The sequence below is a fragment of the Sceloporus undulatus genome, chromosome 6 (genome assembly GCF_019175285.1).
Source record: "Sceloporus undulatus isolate JIND9_A2432 ecotype Alabama chromosome 6, SceUnd_v1.1, whole genome shotgun sequence".
NCBI classification, from domain to species: Eukaryota; Metazoa; Chordata; class Lepidosauria; order Squamata; family Phrynosomatidae; genus Sceloporus; species Sceloporus undulatus.
Window position 1 is genome coordinate 7,554,862 of NC_056527.1, and position 12,597 is coordinate 7,567,458.

Consider the following 12,597-nt stretch of genomic DNA (forward strand, 5'->3'; position numbering starts at 1 on the left):
GCCAAGGCTCAATTGTGCTTTTTGTGAGCGGAATAGGAAGGGCATTGTTCGTTTGGTAAAGCATGACCGCAGCCATTGTTTGAAGCCCGTGGCTAGGGTAGCCAAGTTCTGGCAGCCCCAAGTCTGGTTTTCTGTACCTTTGAGAGTATCGGAGAAGGAAAAAATTCACTCGGTGCTGCTTCTTTCCCAGTGAATTAGTGATACTAAGAGCACCAGGAGACTAGATGGTGGAGGATGAAAGACAGCAGGTTCTCATTTGGCTTTAAAGGAAGAGAAATGAGCTCTGTATTAGCTGGTTAGTTGCCATACAATACCACACTGGAGGCCAATGCACACTCATAATGTATGCGCAGATACATCTAATATGCATTGAAAAAGCCAGGCTTTCTTAGCATAATAAAGTATGTTACACTGCAAATTATACCATTGCCCCATCATGTGACCTGACAATGGGGCTCTGCTGGGCCAGAGGTTGGAAAAGTTACTTTTTAAACACTGCAACTCCCACTGGTCCCTATGGCTGAAGGATTCGGGGAATTCTGCAGATGATGCAGTTCTCTTGTCTTTAACCTATGTAGGACTGAGACGCCTCTTAAGAACCCTGGGAACATATTGTAACACAGAACAATTAACAGTTAAATATGAAATCATTTGCACGATTGCCTGCCCATTTTCGCTTTATTTGTGGGATGTTTTAAATGTGCTTAACGCCGAAAATAGCCCCAGTGTGATAAAACTGTACAGTACAGTATCTCTGATATGGGAAGTGATGTATAGCCACCCTACTTGCATCTAACACTCTTAACCTCTATTAATTTTATCTAATCCTGTTTAACAGTGTCTTAAGTTGGCAGCCATCATTACATCTTTTTGGCAGCGATTTCTACCGCTGAAGAAAAGTATTTCGACTTTACATCGAAAAACATTTTGTTGTAACTACTATTCTGAGCCTCCGCAATGTAGCTGCAGACTTAGAGGACCCCTATTTCTAGTCTTATGAGGGAGAAAAGAAACTAAGAAAATAAGATTTAAATGACAAAGATTTATTATACAAATTGGACAAACGTAGTGGGAAGTCAACTGTAAATATGTGTAGATTTGGAATACAAAATTTGGTGGCTATTTCGTATGTCATTGTTTTGTATATTGTTACAAAAATAATTTTGTTTTAAAAAAATGGACAAAAATGCCCCCTCCCCCCCTAATTTCCCCTTCACATCTCTACTCAGAGAGCCCTGCTGCTGCATGGAGCAATAAGGGTGCATCTGCACTGTAGAAATAAGGCAATTTGACACTACTTTAACTGCCATGGCTCAATGCTATGGAATCCTGGGGTTTGTAGTTTTGTGAGGCATTGTTTTTGGGCAGGGAAGGCTAGTAGTAAAACTACATCTCCCAGGATTCCATAGGCTGGGGCTACAGCACTGAAAGTGGTTTCAAATTCCATTATTTCCACAGTTTAGCTAGACTCTTATTATACACGCAAAAGCCATCCCCGCTTTATCTGATCCCGCTTCCCTCACAGACAGTCAGCACCACTAGGCTACGGCATGATTGACAGCTAAGTCATCCACTCATATACAGGACACCCGCTTCCCCCTCACCTATCCTCCAATCAACATTTAGGGGGCGGGTCCTTTCACCACCCGTTTGGAACGAGCCGAGGATGGCAAAGGCGTCGGTCGCCATCTTGGGTGTGGCGCCGCCGCCTCAATTTCAATGTCTCTCTCCCTTATGAACAGTCCGGCTGTCGAAGGCAAATTGAACCACTTCTAAGACGGGGAAGGGCTGAAGCATTAAAAAGAGGAATCCATGGATGAGTCATGATGTGTTTTTAGGACCGCGAAAGGGTTGGATGGCTTTTTTTAACGGACGCACTCAAGATGGCGGCTGCGTGCCCCCTCTCCGTAAAACGCGTGCCGTGCGTGTGACGTCACGGCGCTTCTGGGCATGGGCAGGTGGGAAGAGCCAGGCTAAGTTTGGCCCCTGTTAGTAGAAGAGGAGGAGGAGTGCAAGCTGGAGGTTGGAGTTGCTGCTGCTGCTCTTGTGGCTGGGCAGCCCTCCTTCCCTTTCCTCCCTTCCCTTGCTTTGCAAAGCCTCATCTTTGGCTTCAGGAGGGGCAGCTCTTGCAGCCATGGCTGCTGAAGACTCCAGCTCCTTGCCTTGGTCCATCGACAAGGATGACTATGAGCTGCAGGAGGTGATTGGTGAGTGAGTGGGGCACATGGGGAGCCAGAGGAGGATGCCTCCCTGGGTCCCATCTCTCCAGCTAGGCCTAAAGTCCCCCTTTGGAGCCATGTGCAGCACCCTTGCCTCCCTCTCTTTGCAAGGAAGGGGCATGCCTCTGCCCTTCAAGGAGGAGGGTTTTGTTGCCATTATGATGTATTTTCTTCCAGGGCATTTCTCTCTTGCACTTTCCTCTGCACTTTTTTTCTTTTCTTGCATGTGTCTATAGAGATTTTATTCCTCTTTCTGCATGTGTGTGTGTGACAGGAAAAAGATACTTTTGGAAAGTAGTCATAATAATAATAATAATAATAATAATATGTTACTTATCCCAGCCTTGCAAGACTACAACTCCCAGGATTCCATAGGCTGGAGCTGCAGCACTTAAACTGATACCGAATTGCATTATTTCCACAGTATAGATACACCCTTATACTCTCCGATTAGATGGAGGTGGCTGACAGTGTTAAAGGGACTTTACAATACAATACAACACAATATCCCACAAAGCCACCCACCTGTTCAAGCTTGGTGCCTCTGCCAATGCATTTTTGGGGTGTGTGAGAGAGAGAGAGATGCTTTTTTTTTTAGCTGAAGGGGCCTTCGTGATTCATAAATAAATTATACATTTATTTATAAATGATTGACTGCTGTTGCACGCTTTTGGGTTGTTGCAGGAAAGGTTGTGTAGTGTGCCCTAGGTCTGTTCTTGGCAGTGCCAGGGTCCCTTTGCTCTTGGGGCTGTGTCTCCCTCTCTGCCCCTTGATAAATAGGCACTGCCCAGGCAAGCTGTGTCTGTGGAGCATTTGCAAAGTGCGTAATGCAATGCGAAATTGGGAAAGTGTGTATTTCAAGGGGGTGTGGTGGATGCTCTGCATGTGTATGCAAGCTCTGTCAATGGTGGTTGTGGTGGTGTGCCTTCAAGTCGTTTCCAATTTGTGGTGACCCTAAGGCAAACCTATCCTGGGTTTTTCTTGTCAAGATTTGTTGTTTGCCATTGTCTTCCCCTGAGGCTGAGAGAGTGTGACTCACCCAAGGTCACCCAGTGGGGTTCGTGGCCTAGCCGGGAACCGAACCTTGGTCTCCAGGGTCACAATCCAACACTCAAACCATTGCTGGCTCTCACCCTGTCTGTGGAGCATTTGCAAAGTGAAGCAAAGTGTGTATGCAAGGGGGTGTGTATGTGCAGGCATGCTTCAGCCATGCAGCCCTATCCAAAGCATGCCTTTGAAGGGGTGTAGATCTAAATGACTTCAGTGTAGGAAGTGTTGACTTTGCACCTGAATCTTGGACACACATACACACACAAATGTCTGTGTCAAGTTCATATGATGAAAAGGCCGACGGGGGCGTTTGTGTGTCTGCATTTCGGTGTCTATCTGCTCTTGGTAATGACAGGCAGACATCCTCCTCGTAGCTATGGCTGATGCTGAGGCTTCAGTAGGAGCTCGTAGTTATTTTCTATGTGTGTCTGCATTATACTTTTGGGAGTGGTGATGTCGGTGAGCCATGCTTTCTCCTCATTCTGGAAACACTGCTTTCCTGTGTCTCTTGTCATTCATTTTAAGATCTTATACGCATGTCGTGAGCTCAGGAAACCATGTTAGTTGTATTTGGGGAGTCTTTATGGAGAGAGAAAGAGTTGTATTTGGGGACTCTTTATGGAGATTCTTTATTTCTGATGGCAATCTTTATTTTTTATTAAAAAAGAACTTTGTAAAGTGTCTCTGAGATACAGAAATATTTTGGCAAATGAAGCCTCCAGTGTATGCTTTGGGCAGCTGGGATTTATTATATATATATAACCTTTTGGGAATTTCATGATCTTGGGCTAAAGGCATTCTGGAAGCAGGAGCATTAAGGATAAGGAAAAGAATTGCACCAGGCAGTTTGAATACACCTTTAAAGCACATTGGGATCCAATTATGAGATCTTATTTTACAGGCAGGCGGTTAGAGTTAGGGTGCTAGTTTTGTGTGCTTGCTCCTCTGAGTACAGGAGATCTGAGTTTAAAAGTAGTGCTGTAAGGTTTTTATGAGGTCCTTCTCTATATACTTTTGAGAGACTTGTCACTAGGTCTAGAATTCCTCTCTGTGCTAAAGCCTGAGGGATGAGGAAAGTTGAATACCTGTGGTTTAAAGGCTCTGGGGCTTGGGAGGGGGGCGTGGCAACGCTATAATTCAGATTTTTGCAGTTGGATTTTTGTCCTTCCACAAACTTTTCTCCCACTGGAATCCTGGAAATACTATGTACACAAAAGGATTTTAATGCTTAATCTGTATTTCCCCCCTTTCCCCTTTTATACCATTAGTTTTCATTACAGACACTCTGTACTCAAGCTCCAGGTTCATCTTTCCTTTTCTCCCTTGGAGGTGCCCTGATAAAGTCAAGGTGAAGTCAGAACTCTTGGCTGAGTGGATGCTTGGAATCTGGCGCTTGCAATATAGGACCAAGGACCCCAGCTCCGTTGCAGAATTTATTGTGGATTGGGAAGTGGATGTTTAATGTCGACTCAACATTGCAAACCGTAGTCTATTGCTGAAGCAAGCACTTGCTGTACTTCATCCTGACAGCACATTCCTGGTGCAGTGACCTCTGGGGATGAGGCATCAGTGCCTTGGGAAGATGCAAGCATTGCTGACCTTGGCAAGACTGAAAATCCAAAGTAGGAAGAGGAGGCAAGCTCTTTTCCAGCCATATGCCTACAAGGCATCACTTCTGCCCAGTGAAGCAGCCTGGGAGGGAAGCTGCTCATGGCCTGGATGTATTGGGGAAAGAGCTGATTTGAGGGGCCACAAGAGGTTAGGTGTGAAAGGGAAGGTGATGCAAGGAAGGCAAACAGGGATAAATGGAAAATAAAGGCAGTGGAAGTCTGTAGGGTTGGCAAGTACAGGTAGAGTCTCCCTTATCAGGAATTCTGAAATCAAAGTGTTCCAAAATCCAAAGTTGTCCACATAGGTGGCTGAGATAGTGAGGCCTTTTTCCCCCAGTGTACACAAACTTTGTTTCATGCACAGTCGGCCCTCCACATTTGTGGCTTTTACTTTTGTGGATTTCATTATTTAATTGATAACACCCTCTCTAGGAATCTCTAGGTCCTCCAGCATGAATCTGCAGGAAGTTGATCATAGTCATGCTGGAGGACTTTTCTCGGCATTTGTAGGCCCTTCAGTGCAATTCTGTGATCAACTTCCGACTGATGTTCACCATAGAGTTGCACTGGAGGACTTAGAGATTCCTAGAGAAGTGTTCTTTCAAGTAAAAAGCAAAACTAAACAGTATTTTAATATTTGTATTTTTCCTACTTTTCACAGGTTTCCTGCACTCCCTAATGCTGGTGAATGTAGAGAGTCCACTGTACTAAATCATTAAAACTACTGTGTACAGTAGCCCCTCCGTTTTTGCAGGGGATCCGTTCCGGACCCCTCCATCAAAACAAAAATAACCAATATTCTAGCCCCATTGGTTTGAATGGTGGTGCGCACCCTATTTAGTCCCCTTCTGTTTGCTACCCACTAACAGACGAGGGTGCAGATTCAAAGTCCATAAAAACGGAGGGGCAACTGTATAAACCTTTCTTCAGGCTATGTGTATAAGGTGTCTATGAAACATAAATGAATTTTATGTTTAGACTTGGGTCCCATCTCCAAGATTTTTCATTACATGTGTGAAAATATTCCAAACTTTGAAATCCAAACACTTCTGGTCCCAAGCAACATGTAGTAGGCTGTTGGGGATACAGTGAGCCACTTTGGAGCTGCCATAAATAACACAGGAGGATAGATAGAATGACCCTGGTGATGCTACCTGAACTCTTCAAGATAGCCTCTGGGATGAAGGAGTAAGAGCTGACTTGCAAATCTTAAGAAAGCCTGTTGACTGATGATCCATTGACAGAAGCACAGTAGACCCTTGTTCAAGCTCCTTTTTCCATGATAGTTTATAAATACAGTGCGTCTGTGTCATACACTGGAAGCCACACTGGAAAGATTTCTCCCACGTCTTGGAAGAAGCATAATGGGGTTCGGGTGCACGCTGCAGGAATGAGCCCATGTACACATAGGATAGCCTGCATTTGTCTCTCCCGTACCCCATTGCTATTGCTTCCCGGTCTCTTTCCACAGTAAGTTATGCTTGCTGTCAACACCAGACTTGGTCTCAGGTTGGTGTGATAAATGTCTAAGAGAGGAAACGATTGTACTGAGTCATAGCAATTCCTACTCATGTCTACAAAATCCGCAGTCCTGATTTCATTACGCTGTTCCTGTACACTCCCATAGACATTACTGCCAGCTCCTGCTGGTTCTTATAAATGAGTCAGTCACTTGTGGGTCAAACTCTACTGTTGACAGCCATGAATCTCTCTCGCTGTTTTCCTTGTTGGGTTTTGTATGCTTTTCAGGTGATCAGCTGGGATTTCCTTCATCTATCTCCTGCCTGATCATCACTGTTTGTTTGGTGCAACAAGTGAATGGGAGATTGGTGTCATTCCCCCTGCCTTTGTCCAGAGGTCACAAGCAAAATGACTTTTGTGTGTGCATTCAGGTTGGTGGAGGAAAGAACCAATAGATTACCAAAAGAAGTAAGATAAAGCTGAATTCACTATTTGAAGCAGCCTTTTATCATGCCCAAGTGCTATGCCGTTGTCCACTGTAAAGTCACAGCTTCTGTGAGTTAGAAAGGTGAGATTGGAGGTGAAAACTGCCTGCCTTTGTCCAGAGGTCACAAGCAAAATGACTTTTTATTTGTGTTGAGGCTGGTGGAGGAAAGAACCAATAGGTTGCCAAAAGAAGAAAGATAAAGCTGAATACACAATTTTTAACTAGCTTTTTATCATGCACAAGCGTTATGTGGTTGTCCACTGTAAAGACACAGAATCTGTGAGTTAGAAAGGTAAGTTTGGAGGTGGAAATAAGATCAGTCAAGCCCCTGTTTTTATTGAAATTCTGAGCAGATCTTTCTAGAAATCTTCATTGCTTTAATATAGCGTGTACTTAAGCAAGGGGATAGATCCAGAGGTAGTTATCTATGAGAATGAGTTAAATCCCATTGATTTCAGAGGTTCTACTCCAAACATGATTAGATTCAAGCCAGGGCTTATAGCATAGCCAGTAGACCTGCGCATCAGCAGATGGCAAGTCTGCATTGTTCCCAATGGTGGTGGGTGCACATAGCTGCGCCATCATTAGTGACAGCCCCCGTTATCCCCAGTGGTGGCTTGTGCACACAGCTGCGCTGCCATTAGAGACAGCGGGATTTCACCTGAAGTCTTGTAGTCTGAAATGGTGCATAGTCACATTCATGCACTGCCATTGGGGACAACACGGGTTTGCGCATTCGTGGATTTTGGTATCCCTGGAGGTTCCGGAACGGATACCAAGGTTCCACTGTATATTCAAATTTTTACATTTTATAAGGAAATAACATTGTTCAAATTAGAACAGCTTTATTTATGTAAATTCAATATTGAACTCAATGCATGTGTACATTTTATGCATAACAAAGTTTGGGAAATGAAGGAGAGGAGTGTTCAGAGCCTCCAAGTCTGGTACCCGCTTTGAGCAATTCTTATGCTCCCAGTGGGGGTCTGTTTGAGAACCATCGCTTTAGAAAGGTGATGGTTGTTCTCTTTTTCTGAAACACAGGTACCTAAGACCTCATTCTCATGTGAAACATTTTACTGTTGGCCCTCCACATTTGCGGCTTTGACATTCGCGGATTGGATTATTTGTGGTTTTGATTCATAGGTTCTCTCTAGGAATCTCTAGCTCCTCTAGGTGCAATTCTGCCAGAAAATGACCATTGAATTGTGTTGGAGAACCCAAAAGTTCCTAAAGAAAACACTTCTCTAGGCATTTGTAGGTCCTCCAGCATGATTTGTTTATCAACCTCTGGCAGATGTTGACCATAGAATCACACTGGAGGACCTGGAGTTTCCTAGAGAAGTGCTCTCTCAGGTAAAAAGAATAGTGTTTTTTTGTTTTTACCATTTTTCCTAACCCTAGAGAATGGGGAGGGACCACTCTATTTAGGCATAGTCTGTGTGTCTGCTTGAATACCTTCCTTCTCCCTCTCTCCTAAACTCAATTTGTAAGGAACAGAGTCTTTTCTCTTGGCCATGTTCATTGATAAATCCTTTGCAAAAGTTAATCTGCATTTCACGTTAATGGGAAAAGCAAAAAGCAAACTACAGCTTGTAGGGAACACTAAACTTGTATTATAGCATGGTACTTTAACTGTCATCAATGGAAAATGATTCACTCTGAAGTTTTGGAAATCATAAGCAGGAGCAGTGGTTAAATATGGAATACTTTCTTCTTCATTGGTCAGTGATTTTTCCATTACAGTCTCTAATAGATCTTTGCATCAGTGAGGAATAGAAGAATTAATTAATTAATTTTTTTTAAAGGAAAGATGGCATCTTGATAATCAGTATAGGATGAGTATCCCTTATCCTAATGGTTGGGACCAGAAGTGTTTTGGATTTGGACTATTGACATATATGTAATGAGATCTTGGAGCTGGAATCCAAGTCTAAACATGAAACTTGTATGTTTTGTATAACCTTTATACATATAACCTGATAATTATTTTATACATAAAATTGGGCTGTGGAATGACCTGATGGAAGAGATAAGACATTTGAAAATGCTCACTGCTTTTAAAACAGCATTAAAGACGTATTTCTTCTGGCAGGCATAGCCAGTCATTTTTAAGGCATGACTTTTTAATTGGTATATTATAAAGAATGTATTATGTGTATTTTAATGGTTTTATAGTATTGTATTTTAATTGCTGGTTTTATTTGTTGTTGTTTTTAATTGTATTCTGTATTTTAATATGTTCAACCCTACCTTGAGTATTGAGATATGTAATATTATTACATGATATTTTAAATAATTTTGTGCCTGAAACAAAACTTGTGTTCATGGAAAAGTCAGAAAGCAAAGGTGTCACTATCTCAGCCACCCATGTGGACAGTTTTGGATTCTGGAGTATTTTGGATTTCAGAATTATGGATAAGGGGGACTCATCCTGTGGTATTCCATGCAAGAGCCAATAATCACAAGTACTAAAGTTACTGTATTGGACCTGGATTTATTAAGAAATGGAACCTATGGTGGAGATAGGAGCATCCCCTATGGTTTTTCAAAAGTCTCATTGTTTCACAAGAAGAACTAGGTTTGAGCGGTCGTCTCCTTTAGCTGTCCAAATTTCTCCCTGCATATGTGGTATAGTGGTTTGTGTGTTGGGCTACATCTCTGGAGATTAGGCTTCAAATCCTCACTCTCTCAGCCTCAAAGGAAAGCAAAGGCAAATCCCCTCTGAATAAATCTTATCCAGAAAACTCTGTGATAGGTTTGTCTTTGTTGTTGTTGGCCACCTTTGAGTGGATCTCAATTAATGGCGACCCTGTGGATGAGACATCTCCAAGACCCCCTATCCGCCACTACTCTTCCCAATTTCTGCAGATCCATTCCCATGACCTCCTTAATGGAGTCCATCCATCTAACATGGGCTCTTCCTCTTTTTTTAATTCCCTCCTTGATGTCCTTTCCCAACATTATTGTCAGAGACACAAATGTGGAGGACCGACTGTATAAATGGAATATAAATGGCTGAATAAAAGTCTAAAGGAGCAGCCCCCAACCCAGCTTGCTTTTGGGTGGATAAAGCTGGAACTGTATGTCATAAAGATTTGCATGGTGACTCCTGCCAACCCACATCTCCTTTTTTACCAAAGCGTGATGCCATGGTGAATAATTGTCTCCCCTTCTTTTCTTTGCGATTTTTGGGGAAAGTTAGGGAAACCTGGAATATGTGTGGCTTTCCTTACTTAGAAAAGAAGCACCTTGGGGGACATAGCACTTTCGCTTCAGCCTCCTCTAGACTGTGGAATGACATCCCAAATACAGACACTGGACATGCTGTCCAAATTTAAAACAGTCTTGAAGACCAGTCTCTTCCAGCAGACCTATCCAGATGATTTTTAAACTGAATTTAGATGATGAATTTTAAATGTGGATTGCTGTAAAATGGGTATGTTTTATCTGTCCTTTTAAACTGTGGCGTGTTTTAATTAATGTGTTTTAATTATGTTGTGCATTCTTGATTTGTTCTTGTTCCCTGGTCTTGATCCATGGAGAGAGGTGAGAAATAAATATTATTGGCCCTGGACTGAGTCAGTCTTGAACAGTGATTCCCAAATTTTGGTCCCCCAGATGTTTTGGATTTCAGCTCCCAGAATTCTTGACTGTTGAGCAAGCTGGCTATTGCTTCTGGGAGTTGAAGTTTGAAATGCCTGGATTACCAAAGTTTGGGAACCACTGGCTCTAACCCATTTTAGTCAATTAGGACTAGCAGAGGCAGTCTAGGATTTCAGGGTTTTTCAGGAAGTCCATGGGTTGCATATGGCCCCTAAGCATCTCTGCATCTTCCCTCCACTCCCAAAGTTAGGGGAGATGCTGACATTTTTGCCCCAGAGAGCCAATCATTGCCCTCAAATATCTGTTTTTCCCCCATTCTTGCATGTTTGTGGACCTATCTTTTTGGACCTGATAAGGGTAAGAGAGTCCCTTCCCCAATTCTTTCTCTTGGTGGCCAAACCTTAAATTTGATATTACTGTGGGTCCTTGGTATCAGCTGGGGTTTGATTCCATGATCCTCCTGTGAATATCAAAATCTGTGGATGTTCAAGTCCCATTAAATATAGTGGCATGGTATAATGATTACATAAAATGGCAAAAATCAAGATATGACTTTGGGAATCTATCATTTTAAAAAATCTTTTCACACCACAGATAGTTGAATCTGTGGACAAGGAATCAGTGGATATGGAGGACCAACTGTATAAAGAATTGTGTCTCAATATTCAAACAGTCCAGGAACATTGCAAAGAACCTATGTCATTCATAGGAAGAAAAGTTACCTGTGGACTCCTTCCTTTCCCTCCAGCTCTTAATTTGATAATGTCGAATTTCTTTGGTAATGTTCAACTTGTGGAGCAAACTACTTTCACCCCACCCACCCGTCTTATCTCATCTCTGCCACTCCCAGTAGCTTATTACCCCTCCCATATGTACAACGGAAATCTATTAAAGCTCAAGATATAACAAATTCAGTAGACTTTTAAGGTGCCGTAGGACACTGATGTTCGTGTTTGGCAGACAGCAATAGAGAATATATGGCAGTCTTCTTGGTGGCTGCTCCCAATCTGTGGAACTCCTTGACACAGGAGATTAAGCTGTTCTTTTTTTGGCAAGCAAAGCCCTTCTTACTTAGACAGGCTGTTGTCTAGTGACCACTTTGTCAGGCTTCAGATGCTTTAAAATTGTTTCAGATTAATTCTGTTTTTAACAGAATAATTGAAACAGAACCGTTTTTTACTACAGTTGGCTGTCCACATTTCCAGCTTTGACTTTGGTGGTTTTGATTATTTGCGGATTTAATATGTTCTCGCTATGAATTCCTAGGTCCCCCAGAGAGATTCTGCTGGAAATTGACCATAGAGCTGAGCTTTTGGATCTAGAGCAGTGGTCCCCAAACTTTGGTCCTCCAGATGTTTTGGACCTTACCTTCCAGAATCCTTAACCATATTGTCAGGTTGGTGGGGTTTCTGGGAGCTGAAGTCACAAAACATCTGCATTACCAAATTTGAGAACCACTGATCTGGAGATTATTAGAAAAAACACTTCTCTAGGCATTTGTAGGTCCTCCAGTATGATTATGTGGTCAACCCTTGGCCATGCTGACAATGAGTGTGCTGGAGGACCTGAGGTTCCTAGAGAGGTGGCCTCCCAGGTTAAAAAGTAGTTTTTTAAAAATCTGTGTTTTCTCCACTTTCAAGGAGTCCTGTGCCTCTAAAGTAGGAGGGCCTACTTTATTATTAATTTGTAAAATCTTTATTCTATTTTAATCTATGTTTTGAGTCACCTTGGATCCAGTGTTGCAAGATAGTGCAATAGAAGTTAATAAGTAATGCTCAATTGAGGGGGGGAACCCCTTTGCTTTCTCATAATGGATATCTAGCTCTGTGGAAGACTTTAAAGCAGTGATTTCCAAACTCTGGCCTTCCAGGTGTTTTCGACTTCAGCTCACAGAAGCCTCAGCCATCGGGCCAAAAGTCTGGGGTTCTGGAAGTTGGAAGTCCAAAATACCTGGAAGGCTAGGTTTCAGTGCTTTAGAGCTTTCTCCAAATTCTGGATGCAATTTAAGCTGCTCTCTCAAGTTGGCGATGATACCGATGATCGATGATTATTCTACAAACCTTGATGTAAGCTTCCAAGGGAGGAAACAACTTTGTGTTGTGTGTGTGTGTTTTAAAATGACTTCCACATGGCGGGTTCCCTGCCTGAAAGCACCCCACGCAAG

General features: G+C 42.7%; 1 protein-coding gene across 2 annotated transcripts in view; it reads left to right on the forward strand.

Annotated features, from left to right (window-relative positions):
- Positions 1-1,722: 1,722 nt before the first annotated feature.
- OXSR1 (oxidative stress responsive kinase 1) overlaps positions 1,723-12,597 on the forward strand; it is a 106,887-nt gene continuing 96,012 nt past the window's right edge. The window contains exon 1 of one of the 2 annotated variants that reach the window (XM_042473600.1): positions 1,723-2,200. Coding sequence is in view for 1 of the 2 variants with exons in the window: in XM_042473599.1 (XP_042329533.1) it covers positions 2,135-2,207 (73 nt within the window). In the remaining variant the exon portion in view is untranslated. Of the gene's footprint in view, positions 2,208-12,597 lie in introns of both variants that reach the window. The other variant, XM_042473599.1, reaches the window with a different exon arrangement.